General features: G+C 34.0%; 5 protein-coding genes across 5 annotated transcripts; 1 reads left to right on the top strand and 4 right to left on the bottom strand.

The window, feature by feature from the left end:
* Positions 1 to 4: 4 nt before the first annotated feature.
* Pp4-19C (protein phosphatase 19C) lies at positions 5 to 2075 on the bottom strand. The gene is made up of 5 exons (XM_040717358.2): positions 1917 to 2075; positions 1679 to 1828; positions 1086 to 1576; positions 849 to 1001; positions 5 to 790 (listed from the first exon to the last, which is right to left on the bottom strand). The coding sequence occupies exons 2-5, from the start codon at positions 1826 to 1828 to the stop codon at positions 661 to 663; spliced, it is 924 nt and encodes a 307-aa protein (XP_040573292.1). The 5' UTR covers positions 1917 to 2075; the 3' UTR covers positions 5 to 660.
* Positions 2076 to 2724: 649 nt separating this feature from the next.
* Positions 2725 to 4922, bottom strand: LOC121123385 (uncharacterized). The gene is made up of 3 exons (XM_040718508.2): positions 4738 to 4922; positions 4282 to 4665; positions 2725 to 4201 (listed from the first exon to the last, which is right to left on the bottom strand). The coding sequence occupies exons 1-3, from the start codon at positions 4744 to 4746 to the stop codon at positions 2888 to 2890; spliced, it is 1707 nt and encodes a 568-aa protein (XP_040574442.1). The 5' UTR covers positions 4747 to 4922; the 3' UTR covers positions 2725 to 2887.
* A 4737-nt stretch (positions 4923 to 9659) lies between these two features.
* Positions 9660 to 12049, top strand: SrpRalpha (signal recognition particle receptor alpha). Its single transcript, XM_040717627.2, has 5 exons — positions 9660 to 10386; positions 10447 to 10696; positions 10777 to 11025; positions 11113 to 11768; positions 11842 to 12049. Exons 1-5 carry the CDS (start codon positions 9772 to 9774, stop codon positions 11965 to 11967), a joined length of 1896 nt encoding a protein of 631 aa, XP_040573561.1. The 5' UTR covers positions 9660 to 9771; the 3' UTR covers positions 11968 to 12049.
* LOC121122600 (dynein regulatory complex subunit 4) lies at positions 11990 to 16348 on the bottom strand. The gene is made up of 6 exons (XM_040717630.1): positions 16205 to 16348; positions 13430 to 13575; positions 13073 to 13374; positions 12671 to 13011; positions 12513 to 12618; positions 11990 to 12427 (listed from the first exon to the last, which is right to left on the bottom strand). Exons 1-6 carry the CDS (start codon positions 16346 to 16348, stop codon positions 12066 to 12068), a joined length of 1401 nt encoding a protein of 466 aa, XP_040573564.1. The 3' UTR covers positions 11990 to 12065.
* Positions 16072 to 18398, bottom strand: Hakai (E3 ubiquitin-protein ligase Hakai). The gene is made up of 3 exons (XM_040717631.2): positions 18221 to 18398; positions 17878 to 18096; positions 16072 to 17826 (listed from the first exon to the last, which is right to left on the bottom strand). Exons 1-3 carry the CDS (start codon positions 18317 to 18319, stop codon positions 16978 to 16980), a joined length of 1167 nt encoding a protein of 388 aa, XP_040573565.1. The 5' UTR covers positions 18320 to 18398; the 3' UTR covers positions 16072 to 16977.
* Between the last annotated feature and the right edge of the window lie 210 nt (positions 18399 to 18608).

The raw sequence follows: 18608 nt of genomic DNA, 5'->3' as shown, positions 1-18608 counted from the left end.
CGAGTATGATGTAAAATTCAAATGTCTATTTGATCATTTTGTTCAAATGAGGGAATTGGTAAAAAATGAAAAAAAAAAAAAATCACTATTAAAACCGCATATTGGGTACTTATGTCACAGAGCAATTAAATAGTTAATATGGTAAAGCCCACTAGTAATTGAGTAATTAAATTTATAGCTTCATATACATATACCATAATGAATTAAAGTCGTCAATAGATCTAGATAATTAATAGATTTTTATGTTAAAAATACTATTGTAATAAAAAAAATGCATAGAAAAATAGGTGTGATAGGATGATAGATAAGTAATGAACAATTTTTCTGAATTGAAAGAATATAATAATGGATACATATATATATATATATATATACATGTACTGTTCTCGTCACAAAGCAACAATCGAAGGGGAAACAAAATAAGGAGACAATTAATTGTGGTAGATTTACAATAATAAAAACAGAAACTGAGGAGGTAATCACTAAAAAAATTTATCGAGTTTTGAAGACTCTCGCTCTTAAATATATATGTATATATATAATATAGACAGAATGTGTTCTTTCAAGATTCATAGTACTTCTTCTTCGTTTATCGTATTGTATTTTGTATTATTATTATTATATATATATTTTTTTTTTTTTTTCAATAATAATATCTCTTTATAAGAAGTAGTCTGCTTGAGGTTTCTTGGACGGAACTCCCCTACTCTCCTGTGGAGCCGCTTCAAAAATGGTAAAATCCCGTTTGAGGTGTTCATCTAACTCAAGAATAGCCGCCACATTCCCGCATCTGTAAATGAATTGATAGGGTTGGTCATGAAATATTATTAAGGAGTCGTCATGCTCACCTATAGCAATAGTTGGGTGCTGACCAAACTGTGAGAACCGTTTCATCAAAGTGCCATTTGTAGCCTTCCATAACGAGTTGATGCGCTCGACAAATCATTTCTATTTCATTTGTGGCGTTAAACTGAGCTACTACATCTGAACCAAATAGATATCTATGAGTAAAAGATGAAGAGAATTATATCAAAGTGAGGCAGAACTAATGCAGGTCTAGTCAATAGCTAAGATGTAAAAATTACCCAGCTCCTCGCGGACTCACTCCCCATCCCTTGTTGTCTTCGGGATCAGACCATAACAAGTCACACATGGGCCCATCATGGGGAACTTCTTGCTTTCGATCAATGGTGCGGATTTGATCGAGGGTTTGAATGCTGGGGGAGAGGCCACCATGTACACAAAAAATCTTTCCATCAATGATGGCAGAGAGACTCAAATAATCAAAAATCTCCGTACAATGTCTCCAAACTGACGCACTTCCATATTTACGAAGGCATTCGTCGTAGAAACCATAGACTTGAGTGATTTGTCGAGATTCGTGATTGCCTCTAATGAGGGTTATTCTGTCAGGGTAACGAACTTTAAGTGCTAAAAGGAGAAGGAACGTTTCCACACTGTAGAATCCTCGATCCACGAAATCGCCCATAAACAGGTAGTTTGTATCAGGAACATCACCGCCAACTTTGAAGAGTTCTTTTAGGTCGTAGAATTGACCGTGGATATCTCCACAGACCTATGAATAATGAAAAAAGTTAGAAAAGGGAAGGAAAAGCTCCATGTCATGAGTCATTGGGAATTCCATTCAAGAAATGACTCCTCTTGTGTCCCAACATACGGTAACTGGAGAATCCACGCGCTGAACATTCGACTCTTCTACTAAGATTTCGCGGGCTTTGGAGCAAAGGGATTTCACCTCAGATTCTTTGATTATTTCGCATTTCCGTAGTTGTGCAATTTGACGATCCAAATCGCTATGATCCCACATCTAAATTTCAAAATACAAAGTAAACCAAAATATCCAAATATCCCTAATAAAGTACATTCAATCAATAAATAAAGCCCAGAATACTTACTCCAACTAATAATTTGTATATTCCAAAAAAAAACTAAAAAGAATCCGTTCACCACAATATTCTCGTCTCAGATTTATTCCTGGATCCTGTTGATAGAGAATTCTCCTTGTATCACTTCTAATATAATAATAAAAAAAGACCCATAAAAGAAAAACAGAAAAGTTTCTATGACGTCATTGATATTCCTTCCTTTATGACTGGTTAACATCAAGCTCACGTGATCTAATGACGCTTAGTATAAATAGTACTCGTTCCAAGCCCGCCGGTTCCTTTAGTTTGTACAAACTTTCTTTCACTTTAGACGTCACGTGTCCTAATAAGGGCGTTCATCAGTTATGTAGAACCATATATAGTATTTCGTCACTACAGCATGCTGGCTAAAGAGTTTCCTCCTTGTTCATAGTCATATTATTAGCTATTAAATAAATATGTATATGAATTTATATACTACGAATATTTTAGTATTGAAACATTTTACTATAAACTCTATGGTTCATAACACTATCATGCTACGCACTTTTACTTTATTGAATGAAGGATGTCACATGCTCTAATAAGAATCTCAAAGTCCGACATTCTCTTCATTAATTAATGCTAACTATTCTAAAAAAAAATAATTGAATATGATCAATGTTGAAAATAGTTTATGCCTTTAATTAAAAGATTTTTATGACTCTAAAAATGTGAATTATTTTGCGACAAATCCAAGTATAATAATTTGAACTATTTTTTCATAGCTCGTTTATAATTCTAATTAATGCCCAGTGTTGCTATATATACTATGTTCAAATAGGAATAAAATATATAATTTTTTGTTCTTATATAAGATTAAGAGTAATATTTATTTATCATAGTCAATCAGTCATCATGACATAATTTAATAAACAATAATTATTTAATTTTCATAGAAAATATTACTATATATTAAAAGAATAATTTGAATAATGCATATTTTTGATTTGAATAGGATTTTAATTGCAGACTTTACACCAAAATGCATCCAAACATTTCTTTTCGCATTTATCAAATATCATATTGGAACATTTATTACGGATAACATTTTTGCAGACTTGTTTAGGAATAGAGGTGCATTTCTCTCGGGGGACTTGTTGGCATGTAGCCTGACTGACTTTCTTTGATACTTCTTTGCATTCCTCTCGAGGTACACTTTTGCATGATTTTGAAGGGACATTGTTACATTCTTGACGCTGAGCATTTCTGCATTCGTTTCTTGAAACTTTTCGAGGTACTTTTTTACATTTAACATGTGGAACATTTTGGCATGATTTCTTGGGTACTGAGATACAAGTTTCACGAGGAACGTCTTTGCAAGTTTGCTTTGGAACTTTACGAGAGAGTGGATTGCATATTTTCTTTGTGATGGGTCTGCATTCCTTGACTGATACTTCTCTCGGAATCACACGAGAAACTTGTTTTGCAACATTAATACAATCCTTCTTTGTAGCTTTTCGACATTTCTTTCCGGGAACTTTAGTACTAATATCCCGCACTACTGGACTACATTTCACAGTTGAAACATTGTTGCATACTTCTTTTGGGACTTTACGTGATACGTCCTTGCACGAAACCTTTGGAATTTCTTCGCAGACTTGTCTTGAATGCTGAATAGGAATTTGACGAGTTACCACCTTACAATTTGTCTTTGGAACCTTAGAACATCTTTTTGTGGGTTCATCCCAACACTTTTCCTTGGGTATTTTCCTGCAGACTGGAGTGTTTGGAACACCATATGTAGTATCCAAGACATTGTATCCTGTATTACCTTCATTGGGGTGAGTACAAACTGTTTCAGTGACTGTTTGACATTTTTTATTAGGAACGCTTTCACATTTTTCTTCGTATGTCCCAGTGCATTGATTTTCCTCAATGTTTTTATAGGAAACATCTAGTTTTTCCGCACACTTAGCTTCGGACGAGGTGGTGCATTGCTTATCCGTGATTCTTTCCCAAACGGTGTTACATTTTTTTTCCGGGAAAATATTACATTCCTGATCCTTCACTTTTTCAATCTTGGTTTCAATTGTAGATTGACATTCCTCTTCAACTGAAGTTTTACACTCTGGTTCATATCTTGTTTCAATGACAGTTTCATCAATATTTTTTGTAGCAATTCGACATTCCTTATCTTGAATCGTTTGACAATTTTCCTGAGTCTCAGTTTCTAGAACCGTGATGCATTCATTCTCTGTTTTCGTTGAACATTTTTGTTCATCAGTTGTTTCGCATTTCTCAGATGTGACGGATTCACAGACATCATCATTGACCTAAATTTCAAAGGACAAATATATGTAAACATTTCTACATCTATGTAGCAAATGATTATATTTTGCAAAAATATCCTTACCGTATCCAAGACGACCTGACACTTTAGTTCGTTATGAACTTTGCATTCTTTCTTAACAACATTCTCACATTGTTCCTCCTGAATCACTTTACATTCCTTCCCCACTCCAGACTTGAAGGCCTCTCCACATTTATTCTCATAGACAGTTGTACATGATTTTTCCTGCTGGGTCTTGCACTCTTGTTCTTGTACTGGACGGCATACTTGCTTGGTGGCTTTTGTACATTCATTCTTACACTCGGGTTCATTGAAGCATAAAGGTCCTGAAGGGGCACTCGTCCGTATCAGAGTACATTTTTTTCCATCATTCTCAGCACTCGAAGTTAAGTCGGGATTTGGATACGCATATCCTCCAATAAAGAAGATAAAAGAAATGAGTAGAGTCTGCAACAAATATATGTTAAAAAATACAGCTAATAATTAAATACATTGAGATTTCAATGATTCTTTAATTACCGTCTTCATGATTTGGAAAGAAACTGTTAACTGATGGTTTAAGGATCGAAACTTTGAGTTTATATAGTCTCATGTTGAATTTTATGGGTTTTTTAGGTCGACAAAAAATGCAATTTTTGTTTGTTCCTTGAAAAATATCAACAACACATTACTACAGCCTAGGTCCTGACCCCTCCTCCCTCACACTCACTCATTAAACCCTTGGTATTTACAACCCTGTCATCCACCTATTGTTATTATTACAAACCCTTTCTTCTTTCCTGTATTTTTGTTACAACTACAAGGATTATTATTTATTGCACCGTTAAGATAGTGTAATGACCTCATCCATTAAATATCCTACATAAAATCATTAGCATTTTTTGGGGCTGGGGTGTGATGAACTCTTACTCCTAAATCTAATATACCTGACAATGATCATTTTATTCTTTATACCAACTCTTTTATAAATACACTTTACGCACATAATATGTGAACCCAGCTTAAGGCTCATAAATCATAATAGCTTAGACTTTCCGAAAAGAGTGAAACAATAGAATATTATAAATTTTCATGTTTTCTCAAAGGATAATCGAATAATTTCAAATTTTCGTTTTTTTTAGAATATAAAAGTGAGTGTAATTTTGTATTGTTGTTGACGCGAAGTGACGTTTTTTCAAATCTTTTTTCAGGAAATACAATTTTTTTTCTTTGAAAAAGAGGGAAATCTGGAGTAAAAAGTTACCCCGGATTTTTAATAAGTTTAAATCTTATCTAAAAAAATATCATTTGAATTTCAAATAAGGAAAGAAATGGGGCTTTACCCTGGCCCACTTACCGCAAGGGCGTCCGCAGCGAGTCGGCTAAAGGGGTTGTAGCTTTCCCCATATATTAAGGAATTTTTGCTTTTAGAATATCTTTTAGAACTAGAATTTTTTTTCCTCATGTGGGGGAAACTATACAGCAGAGCAAACAAATTTAATATTTGAATTTTTTTATTTTTTGTTAATATCTATGAATTTTGGAAATTTCTTTTTTTGAATATTTTTAGAGTATGACCTTTTATATTAGATGTGTTGTGTTCAAGTTGCAACTTGTATAAAAAAGTTGTACAAGTTGCAATTTCTTCGTCTTAAAATGGAATATTCAATTAGTTAAGGATCCTCATCCCATGTACTGTAAATCCTTCATCTAACATTATTCATCTCATTTACTTGTACAGGTTGTAAATTGTACTAAATCGCAAGTTATGCAAAACATTTATATTTTTAATGACAAAAAAACAAAAACATTATATCATGGCCCATGGGGTAGTATTCTCCCCCCTACATAAAAGCACCGTTCTACAAAACACTCAATTAGAGTCCTAGAAAATAAGTGTGATAAATATTATATAATAGATCTAAAGCTTTAAATCATGGATGTCCAACTCGTGGCCCACACGCTATAATGCGGCCCGCTTAATGTTTTAAGTACGTCCCCCTACTCATTCTCACTTGAAAAATAATAATATTTGACCTCATCTCGTATTTTCTGGGACTCCAACACCAGAGCGTAAGAATTTCTTTTCTAAAAAGAGGAATTATGCAGGGGGGGGGGGATGCCCCTGAAACATATTTTTTTAATTTAATTTAATAGTTTCTCTGGCCAAATAAAATATTTCAAGTCGCAATGCGGCCCATTTTATTAAAAGGTTGGACATCCCTGCTTTAAATAGACCTAGAAACCAGCACCGGTCCTGCTAGTGACGTACTTGTTCCTCTTTATTATATCTAAATTGCCGATTTCCCATTCTTTAACAAGCCATATAATTCCGTTACTATATTTATTCGTTTACTTTACAAAAACTTTTCAACAATTGCAAAAGCCTGACTTTTTATTAATTAAAAAAATAACTCATTATTTCACGGGAACATTCAACTGACATTTTTAGTTCGTTTTGGTGTGGGCCCTCGGAGTTCTTAAATGATTGTAATGATAAACACTATAGAATATTTACTTTATTTTAATAATTCCATTTAAAGTCATATAGTTGAACATGATAAGTCATCATATTCAAGTATCAACATGTCTATTAGATAATATTATGTTAATCACTAGGCAAAGATTTTAATTTATTATATTCGATCCCTGAATAAGTAATGTAATATATTTAGAATAATCCAATTTAAAATAAATTAATAAGTGCCTTTTTTAATAAAAAAAAAGTATATTTGTAAAAAAAGTAAGAAATATCATCAAAATACTATGTTTCCTATAAAAAAGTTCACTTGAAAAAATAAAAGGACCCGCTTTTATTCGAAATTATTCGATAACCTTTCGACAAAGCTTTATTTTTTCCTGATAATTTTACATCTCTATTGCCAATGGCTGTTGATATAACAGATTTATCAGTGATAAATTGATAATAATCTTCTCTTGATAAAAAATTATCTACACGGGCAAAATTGTATTTAACAAGAAACTAAGGAACTTTCAAAATACTCTTTATCCAGGTAATTAATCCTTCGTGAAGTCTATCAGGTAAATCACAATATTAAGCCCATATTCTCTAACGGGATAAAACAATCAGTAGGGAGAGAACAGATTATTGACAAAGGTGACGCCGTGATTAGTGTTGAGTTTCGGTCTGGAAATCCTAGATCGGTCTCAGACCGTTATATTTTTTGTTGGACCGAACTAATTCGGTCCAACAAAAAAGCTGAGTCTGGACCAGTCTCATATAAAAATTTGGTCTAGTTCGGTCCCAAAAAAACCGGTCTAGACCGATTTTACAGATGAATTGTTTATAACATGACATCGTAAGTTTTTTTAAAGTTGGATGATGATATGCAAGGTTTAAACAGAGATGGTTTCGATTAATTTGGATGCCAACGTCTCTAATATATATACAGTATTTGTTTTATAACTTATCGTGTACTTTTTGAGTTGTTTTGAAAAACAGGGGATCTAGAAAAAATAATAATTGTTCTCTCATAATATATGAGAGCGAAAAAAATCACTTAAGACCGAACTGAAAAAAGATTCGGTGCTGGACCGAGTCTCATTACTGGTATGTATAATATATGAAAACAAGTCATCAGCTGCACTCTATCTAGTGCTCAATGATGTATATCAAAAACAAAGGTATTAATCCGGTGTGGAATGGGCATGTTAAAAAAAAGAACAAAAAATCCACATGATAACCCTAACAATTCGAAGAATGTTTTAGAGGAGAGAAATAATAATGCTCGTGATGTTTCATTAGACCAGCTACAATCAGCTGTGACAAAAGAGGAAGGAGAAAAGGATATAAACAAAAACATTTCCTAGAATTACTCCGATTTTAATCCCCAACTCTACTCTAACTCCAACAAGGACTTACAACTATAACTCCACAACAAATCTTCAGGGTTACGCTCCGTCTTTTATGAGCACACACGAACGTTCAATCAGGCTTTGAATATAATTGAATATATTTAGAAAAGGTTATTCACTACTCAGGAATTAAATAATAATGACAACTGTTAAGGAAAATAAAATTTGTTCTTTATACTACCAATTACAAATTAACGGGCCAGCTAAAAACACACACCGGATTTCATGTATGATCATAAAAATATTCTTGATATAAGAAACAAAATATTGTTGTAATATTAATGAACTTTTTTTTTCTCAAACTCTTTTTATTATTCTGTCATTTTTGAAGAGAGAACATATATTGAAATGAATTATTGAGTAGTTACGTGTGAGTGTGCTCCTGAAAAACAGAAAGTAAAACTGAGAAGTGAGGATGTCTTGGGGAGTTATCTCCCATATTATTACATCAAAATTTGTCAAATAAGGCTATAACTCAAGGTAATGCCGGGTACAATTGCTAGTAATTAGTAAGAACACTAATATCTTGCGGGTTACCAACATATTATTATATATTTTTTTTTAAATGTATTCTCACAAGGATTTGGAAAAAATTTCACATACTTAAGTATTGATTTTATTTATCTACGAATAATATATACGAGTCGTTATGGCTAACCTTACTTTTAGGGTGTAATCATGCTATAATATTATTTTCATTTTCTATATTAATATAGATAGCTTAAAAGTGTATTTTATCTGTACAACGTGCATATGTACAGGGCCGATGGGACGGGATGACCACTCCATGGAGTTTTCAAGTCGTAAAAAATGCGATTTGAAATTTTTGGATTATTTACTGAGTTATTTCAAGCAAATTTGCAATGAATGTCCCTTAAAAAAATATATTTCTCTATAAAAAGGACTTCGTAAATATTTATTTTTGCCAAAAACGTCATTAACCTTAATATTATCATCAACACAGTCTAAGAAAAGTTACCCATAAAAGACAAGACTTTTTTCAAAAGACCTATATCTTATCTTTATTTTTCAAAAGTGCCTCATATAATATGGAAAAAATATTGAAAAAACTACACAAGAAAAATCCGGGCCGGTGTAACATGTTGTATTAATATTATCATATTAATCAAGGATGAATAATTTCAAGCGCAAAAAAACATGTGGCTACATAAATTAATGTGTTGTTGTATCTTGTAGGTACTTTGTGCCAATGTGGAGATACGCTGAGAACGTTTTATCATTCATTCCTCCCATTCATATCGTATAATCATATAATTATTTCATGAGTTGATGCAATTTACTTGATTTGATTTATTTCTACGTCATTAATATTTGATTCTTTTTAATATCATATCAGAAATACAATATAAAAAGAAAGACAAAGACTTTTTGGTCAAACACATTTTTTTGTTACAGGATTCAAAAGAGGCTATTACTCTTGCAAATTATATATATTTATGAATGAAATAAGGTTATGCATATTTGTTGCGAGATATATGAAGATTTAATATTAATGATTTTGAATGCCTGACAGAACCTTGGGTTGTTCATAATAGTTGGTGTGCGTGTTGAGATGGCCAAGAGTTTTTGACAGCTTCAAGTGGAGTGGTTAACGCAACCTCACAGTAGTAATAGTAATTGTAAGTAAGAGAAACGTAGGTGCCAACTCGATAGGTATATTTCCGCATTGTAGGGAAAATGTTGGACTTTTTTATGGTATTAAGCAAAGGAGGGATCCTCCTTTGGCAATTTCAAGTGGATGATATCCTCATTGGTACATCTGAGATCGTTGCATTTGTGAATGGCTTCATTCGGAGCGTTCTCCTTGAAGAGAGAGCGAGTTCATCCGAGATTTACACATTGGACTCCACTGCTCTCAAGTGTGCGATGGACAATGAGTTTGACCTCCTCTATGTTCTGGGCTATCAGTCTTATTTTCAGCTCCAGTATGCTGATAAGCTCTTGGATGAGATACGTCTACGATTCAGGGATCGATTCTCTACTCTTTTAAAAAACAATCCCTTCTACCTTCCAAATTCCTTTTCATCCTTTGCTCAGGAGTTTGATATGGCCTACAAGCAAATTGCAAATGACTCCAAAAAGTCTTCTATTAAAATGAAGTCGTATGATGAATCCACCAAGTCCAAGAAGACTGTTCGTTCCATGATTATTTCTAAAAATGACGAAAAGGAAAACAAAAAACCCAAAGGAAAGGGCTCCACTACAAATGCTCCCCCTCCTGTTGTGGAAGAAGAATCCCCATCTCCTGGCCTATCGAAAGAAGAGCGGGAGGCCAATTTGAAAGCCCTACAAGTACATAAAACATCACGTGAACTTAATCTCTGAAATTAATTTAATTACTTTGCTCTTTAGGTTAAGGGGAGTCGTAAGAAAAAAGGGACAAGTCCACAGGTCAGTAGTCCTAAAGCTGAGTCTGATGTTAAAAAGGGAAAAAAAGGAACTACATGGGATCAATATATGTGTGGAAATAACCGTCCAATCTCCAGCAAGGATATGGCAAAGCTTGAAAGAGGACCCAAATGTGATGATGCTGAACTGAATGGAGTTGACCATCAGTTGAGTCAATTTGTTCCCGACATGTCCGTGGTCGGGAGTTCTAGAGGTTGGAGTGCTCAATAATTATTTGATCTTTCACAAAGGTTTTTAAATTAAATTCTTTTCTTTATTTCATTAACAATAAAGTTATTAAGTTCATTGAAGAAGAGGAGGAAGAAGATGAGCAATTGATATTAAAAAGTGATTCACAAAATCAGAAAGGGGGGATCTGGTCTGCTTTGTCTTCCCTTGTTGGAAACAAATCATTGACGGCCTCTGATATACGGCCTGTTATAGCACAGATGCAGGATCATCTCATATCCAAAAATGTGGCTGCGGATGTTTCTGTCAAATTGTGTGAATCTATTTTACTTAGACTTGAAGGAAAAGTGATGGGTATGTTATGTGGTTATATGTTAACGAATTATTAAAAGTTTTTCATTGATTAGATATGTATTTCCTTATTTCTCATTTTTACCCCAGGCACGTTCACAACTATTCGTCGTACCATAAAAGATACTTTAACAGAGTCTCTTGTCAAGCTCCTTACTCCTAAACGTCGTATTGATGTCATTCGTGATGTTCATGAAGCCAAAAAAAATCGTCATCCCTATGTGATTACATTCTGTGGTGTCAATGGAGTAGGAAAGTCAACAAACCTCGCAAAGATTTGTTTCTGGCTCATTGAAAATAATTGTCGAGTCCTAATTGCTGCTTGTGATACATTCCGAGCTGGAGCTGTTGAACAACTTAGAACCCATACAAAGAGACTTAATTCTCTTTATTCGGGACAAGTTCCTCAACAGATGGTGGAGCTCTATGAAAAAGGCTATGGAAAAGATGCAGCAGGCATAGCCTTGGAGGCCATCAACTACGCTCGTCAGTCCAAAATAGATGTTGTACTGATTGACACAGCTGGGCGGATGCAAGATAATGAACCCCTAATGAGAGCTCTCTCTAAACTGATTTCTGTGAATGATCCAGATCTTGTTCTTTTCGTTGGGGAGGCTCTTGTTGGAAATGAAGCTGTGGATCAATTGGTTAAATTCAATGCTGCTCTTGCTGATCATTCCTCACAAGAGAATCCTCATCTAATTGATGGCATTGTCTTGACTAAATTTGATACTATCGATGATAAGGTAAGTTATTTCTCTTTTATACGAGTTCTTATTCTTCTATAAATTTTAATGATAATCATTATTTCTTTCTCAGGTTGGAACCGCCATATCAATGACCTATATTACTGGTCAACCCATTTTATTTGTTGGCACAGGACAAACCTATACCGATTTAAAGGCCCTAAATGCAAAAGCTGTTGTACAAGCCCTCATGAAGTGAAAAAAAAATAAAAATACTAAAGTTGTTAAAAGTTATAATTTATTTAAAGTATTTTAAATATAGATAAAGATATATATTCAAATACTAATGTTTTAATTTCAGCTTTGCTGCAGTGACGAACCACGACTACATGATGAGGACGATCTATTTAGTGTGGAAGATGAGGATCTACTCATGTTACTGGAGCTCAAACTATCCCCCCACTCCTGTCTCTGTTTCATCCAAAGTATCTGTTTATGGAGCTCAATGATACGGAGACCCTGCTTTTTAATAATTTCTTCGTCCTTGTTCTTCCCTTTGGAAAATGTTCCTTCAGACTTTCGAAGTAGAGTGTTCTTAATATCCAAATCCTCTCTCATATCCTGTATTTTCTTTTCTAAAACTGAATGTCTTAATGACGATTTCCTTTGGATTTCTAATATGGCTGAACTAAAATTCTCGTGAAGTTGATTTCTTTCTCCTAGTAATTGAAAAAAAAAAAAAAACAGCATTGTAGTTAGATAAATGCGAAATTGTAAATTGATTAGACTGTATCTTGTACCTACCGCAAACTTGATCGTACTTTTGATGCAAAACGTCCAACTCCCATTTGATGCTCTCCAAATCCTTTTGGCAAGACTTTAATTTTGATTTGGTACTGATCAACTCTTTCTAAAAAATATATTAATTTGATAAATGGCTTAACATAATCTCTCCATAATACTTTATCTTTTTCTTGAGTTCCTAGTTGTCTTTGTAATTCGTTGAGTTGTTCCTTTGTTCTCTGGAGTGGCTCAGAGAGTTTTTTATTTTCGTTTTGAATGGAAGACAAAAGTTTTTCATTTCTATCCAATTTATCTTCTTTGGTTTTTATTTCTTCCTTCAATGTACTAATCATTGCTAAATTATTAAGCGTTATATCGTTGTAATAGTTTTTTATGTCCATAAATGCTTTTTCATTCTTTTTCTTTAAATTATCAATTTGAAGGTTTTTTCTTTCCTCTGTGTTGGAAAGCTCAGTCTTTAATCGGAGCTCGTACTCATTACGGAGATTCATATACCTATCTGATCAAAATATATATAATGATATGTATGTTATATATTTATAGTTTGATGAAAATCTCACTGGAGTATCTTTGTTCCATCTCTTGGACTCTCTCTTCAAATTCCTCACGGGATTTTTCTATTTCCTCTACTTGTTTTAATTTTGACTGCCGTAGAACTTCTTGATATTTTTCATCCTTTTTAGCGAGACGATCCATTAATTGCTTTTTATCGTTCAGATGTAATTGTTCCTGCTTCTGATTTTCCTCTCGATTCACCTTCATACTCACCATATTCTCTGCTTTGAGTGCAGCAAACGTACTTTCCTGCTCATACAGCAAATGTTTCACCTTTTGCTTGTATACATTTATTTCCATTTGCTGTCTGTGTAAAATATCTTATGAAAGACTCAAAAACATTTAAATCACCTATTATAAACCTTTCTTCTGCCTCTTCTAATTCATGGTCTTTGATACGGGTCTCAGCTTTACATTCTTCCAACTGTTTTTTACTCAAGTCCCAAAATGTTGTAATGCGATCCCTTTCTAATTGATAGAAATTACGTTCTTCTCTCTCCCTAGCAAGCTGACAACATAATTAAAGTAACACTGAATTAATGTAATATTTAGAGGAAGTTATTAAAACATCATTAAGTTAAGAGCTAATCTACAAAAGGACAATTTCATATATGTAATACTAAGAACAAATAATTCAAAGTGCATCAAAAAGAACATCACTCTCAAGAAACCAATTTTTACAAGGTTTGATACATAATTAAGGATATATAGGTTTGATAAACTCGAATCAATACTGCTTATAAGCCCCAGTTGAATCACTTTAAATGAATTATTTATAGTACTTCGGATGAGGATCATTGTATATATGTATTGTATATTTCATTCAGGATCAATATATTAATAGTGCAATTTTTGGCCAATAATCATGTAATGATTGGTCATTCTAATTACCAATAATTACTAATAATATAATGCATTTTAAGACGAAGAAATTTCCACTTACTTATACAAATTGCAACTAGTACAGACATCCCAACTTCTTCACAACATGTACATTAGAAATTTTTTAGGGGGCTACAGAAACTCTTTTTTTGGCGGGGGGGACTCCTCTCACCTGAAGGGGCTATTGATGTCACTAATCTGAAGTATATACCTCTTGATGCATAAAAAGTTTGGTTTAGGCTTGCCCACCCACACTATTAAGAACTTACAGTTTGTCGGTGTGAGGGTAGATTGCTGCATCCTAATATTTGTATAAATTGTCAGATTTGCGTATATTTAATTATTTTAGGAAAATATTCGGTCATTTTGGGACAATATTTCATTGAATTCAATGTAAAAGTAATCATCAACTAACTAGTTTCAATAGCATCCAACATTGCAAATGCTCTTGTAGTGAATTTGAACATTAGACTCATATTTCTTCTTGAACTGTTGTTACAAAAATATAGTTTTTGCGGATTATGTTTGACTTTATTGTATTTGAGGGATTGGTACACATAGGGGTAATTCATTTGTGACGTTCGGAAAAAAGTACAATTTTTGATCTGTGTTTGTCCAAAACTTGATCCTCCCCCCCCCAAAAAAAAAGTGTGTTTTTTTTGTTGATCAGTTATCAATGTAGCGGACTCCGTAATATCCCATACCCTCCTAAAAAATCTTAAAATCGGTAACCCTCGTCAACTGGACGCCATAAATGTAAGAACCCTTAGTACTCATATAGTATAATAAATCAATACTTTGCTTATATAAGTATAATGTTATGAAATTATTAGTTACAATGTTAATATTCTTAAAAATGACAATATAATTTAAGAAATATTTGATTATTCCATGCTCAGAATGAGAAAAATATATTTTAATAACTTAATTTTAAAGTTATAAGTGTAAGGGATCTAAGGATCTCAGAAGTATAATGAATGATACGTATCGAACAAAAAAAAAACTTTTTTGCGTTTTCAAATTCACTACAAAAGCCAAATCAAACAATAATGTATGTCTACTTCGCTCATGAAATAGGAAATAAATACAAGTAACCTTATTTAATTTCTTACATTATCAATGTTTACCTATATATATATATATGTATTTTGAAGAAACTCTTAGCAAATGAGGTGAAATTTTCCGAGCAGGATTATTTACATGTAATCAGGGCAAGTGCTAAGTAACAAGCCCCTAAAATGTATTAAGTGAGATGTACCGTTTAATGACTAATCTGTACAAATGAAAGAGTATGGCACATGCAGTACTCCACACCTCTAATTTGAAGGGCACTAGGTACTTTCGCATAAAAATATAAATAAATGAGATTTATACGACGTCATTGCTTATTTTTGGTTCAAATTGATGCTCCTTTTGAATTTTGTCAACCAAAATATGTAATTTTTATTAGAATAAAACGCATTAAACGATTGTTTTCCGATTGAATAATGATGGAATTATGGCCCAAAATTTTGATGCATACATGCTTTTGAAATCCCACTATGTAATCCATTATAACCAGTGACCAACTAAGTAATCAAATGTGTATAATCAAAATAAAGATAAAAAAACACGGCAACCACTCGAATGGAAGAAGCATTCATCACTTTTTCCGTTAGTAATTATCATTGGACGTGATGGATTATTCATGATAGAAAAGAGGCGTGACTTGACGAACAAACTTAGTATGAAGCAAAATCATAATTCCAACAGAATACAACCGTTTCATCTGTTTTTTAGTAATAAACATGACATAGTTTGATTTAAAAATTCAAAAGGAACATAAATTTTAACCAAAAATCAACATTAATGACGAATAATCCTCATTTATTCATATATTAAGGGGAAATATCCTTGAGGAAAAAATTTACTGGGCACCATTTTGAACCAAGTCCGTAACCCATAAAACCTTGAATATAGTAAACATATTCACCAAATCCCTTCCTGATTAGTCTAAATAAGTCATAATTTTTTTTAAATCAATAAATAGAGTTGATATTGATAACTAATTAATTCATTTTAAAATAGGGATATGTATTAAACATATAAAAAGAAACTACGTCAAATGAATAAAAGAAAAATCTGCAAAAATATACATTTTATATATTCTAATATCACAGCACTAAATACTTTTTGAAATCATCTTCCTTTTGTAGACTCAAAACAATTTCACAAAGAATACACTCTCATAGGAATTATATGTATAAAAGTATTACTTCATCCTGGAGACGCTTTACATGCCCTTCAAGTTGTTCTTTGGACATTTCACTGACTGGGACGCCATCGATGATGGTTGGACCTTTAGCGGATCCAGATTTTTTCCCAGTCTTTTTCTTAGATCCTTTTTTCTTCGGAGGCATTTTGAAATTCAAGTTTTAACAGAAATAACACTGACTATGATGAGGAATGAAATTAATCGATCATCACTTAAGGTAGAGTAAGAGAAGTCTCATACCTTTGAGTTCCTCACCTCAGCTTTCCATTGAAGACAGACACAATAGTAGTAGGTGGAAATAACACATTTATAGAGAAAATAAATGCACGTACATTATGTTTAAGAAAACTACAGCAACATGAATATATTTTTTAAAATATTCCTTGCGCTTCATACTCAAATAAGATGCAATAATCAATTGGTTCATCAAATAAAAAGCAAAGACTTTTGAATGTAAATCAACACTATGGTCCCAAATATTGGAAGAAGGAGACATTATGTGCTTATGCTGCTAAATGCTTTTTTCTTTCTTATCCGGGAAAACATTCGCTCTTCTTCAACGTTAGGAATGTTGGATTAAAATAGTAAACTTGATGCATTTAGACTTTTTTATTCTTGTTCTTTTTTTTTTTTTTTTTTTTGTATGGTTTTAATTTTTTTTTAAAGATCATCTTATAAATGAAGAAAATGAATTATTATGAAAAATAATAATATATTAGATATTTTTCCACGTGAATAAAAAAAAGTAGTCCTGTAAAGATGAAATATATTATTTTATCTTCTATAGTACGAAGGAGCAGCTCCTCCAGGAGCACCACCGGGATTGGGAGTCCGATAACTTCCACTATAAGCATTTTCATAATTAGGGTAATAGTTGGGATCTCCAGCTGCTGCCACGGCCGCGGCAGATGGTGCAGGATAGTTAGGTGGAGGATGAGAATAGTTTGGGTATGGATGAGCTCCTGGAGCATATTGTCCGTTGTAAGGATAACCTGCATAGTGATCCCCATTTTGATCGCCTTCAATAGGGACGGTGATGAGGTTAGATGCTGTTCTATTTGAGCTAATAACCGAAATGGGTTGAGTCACTTGTTGGGGTGGAGGAGGATGAAGTGGAGGTGGGGCTGGTGGCGCTGCTACTGATGCTGGAGTGTGTAATGTCCTAGGCGAATATGTCGTGCGGTATGGGTCCTCCTTACGATAGCTATCAGTATGAGTTGGGAGAGGTTGTTGCTTTAGAAGAGGGGGCGGTGCAGAGGTCACACGAGTTGGAGGATTCGTAACAGAAGAAACTGCAGAAGGAACAGCTGGCTGTGGTGCCTCAGCCGGTGTAGCGGATTTAACATGTCTGTGTCGAATGTGAGCCTGCAAATCTCTTTGGCTGAGATAAGTCCTCCTACATCCATTGTTTCCATATCTGGAGCCTCCATGAGAACACATATAAATGGAGCCAAGCCCAGCGTGGTCTACGTGGGAGATTTTTTCCCCACATCTAGAACAAGATCCGTTCTTTTCTGACTGGGCACACTTGAGACAAAAGACGTGCTTACAGGGAATCATGCGCCCGTAGATGAGTATGGGTTTCAGGCATTTGTCGCAGCAGTGGATCATGGGATTCACGACCTAAAAACTAAATCAATGAAAAAAGCAAGGACTGGAGCAAGTACGACTCACTTTCTTTCCAATGAGATTGACTCCGTGATCCCATTGAAGCATCGTCATGGATTGGCAAGGACCTCGATCCAACGTTGTAAAAGTGGGGGCCTCCAACTGAGAAATGTCCATGCTATAATTGATGGAACTCGCCCCGCTGCTCCTCACGATTCCATCAAACTCATTCAATGAACAAGGATCCTCCGTCTCCACCTCTTCTTCCGAATCACTCTCAATCACCTGCAATCAGTCATGAGTCATTAATCCATCATCATTATTCACAAATAATGCCTCTCGTCCTAGGACTGAGAAGCAAGGGATTCATCCCTGGAGCAGCCAGGGATTCATCCCTTCCTTATATTACCGCTTTTTTTGGCCGCCTGGATATAGAGACTCCACCACCCCCACCGGGTTTAGTATTGTTGGGTGCGTTATTATCCATCACCAATTCCAGAGCAGCCATCTTGATTTCATTTCTTCCTTCCTTCCTTTCGTTTCGTTTTTCTGTTTCTTCCTCTTCTTTACTTCACATAAGCTGCTTCAATCATTAGTTTTATTTAGTTCATTTTGTTCTTCCTCTTCTAGCTCTAGCTGCTCATCTAGCTCAAGCCTCAGCTCCTCCTCTTCTCTTCTTCTTTTCGCTCCATCCCCATCAGCTTACCTACGTACTCCATGTAAGTGGATGAAAGAGAGAGAAAGAGAAAATATTGTGTGCATTAATAGGTGCGTAGCTTCATTACTACTCATCTCTC

The sequence above is a fragment of the Lepeophtheirus salmonis genome, chromosome 8, assembly GCF_016086655.4.
Source record: "Lepeophtheirus salmonis chromosome 8, UVic_Lsal_1.4, whole genome shotgun sequence".
Taxonomy (NCBI): Eukaryota; Metazoa; Arthropoda; class Copepoda; order Siphonostomatoida; family Caligidae; genus Lepeophtheirus; species Lepeophtheirus salmonis.
This window is presented reverse-complemented; position numbering and strand designations above follow the sequence as displayed.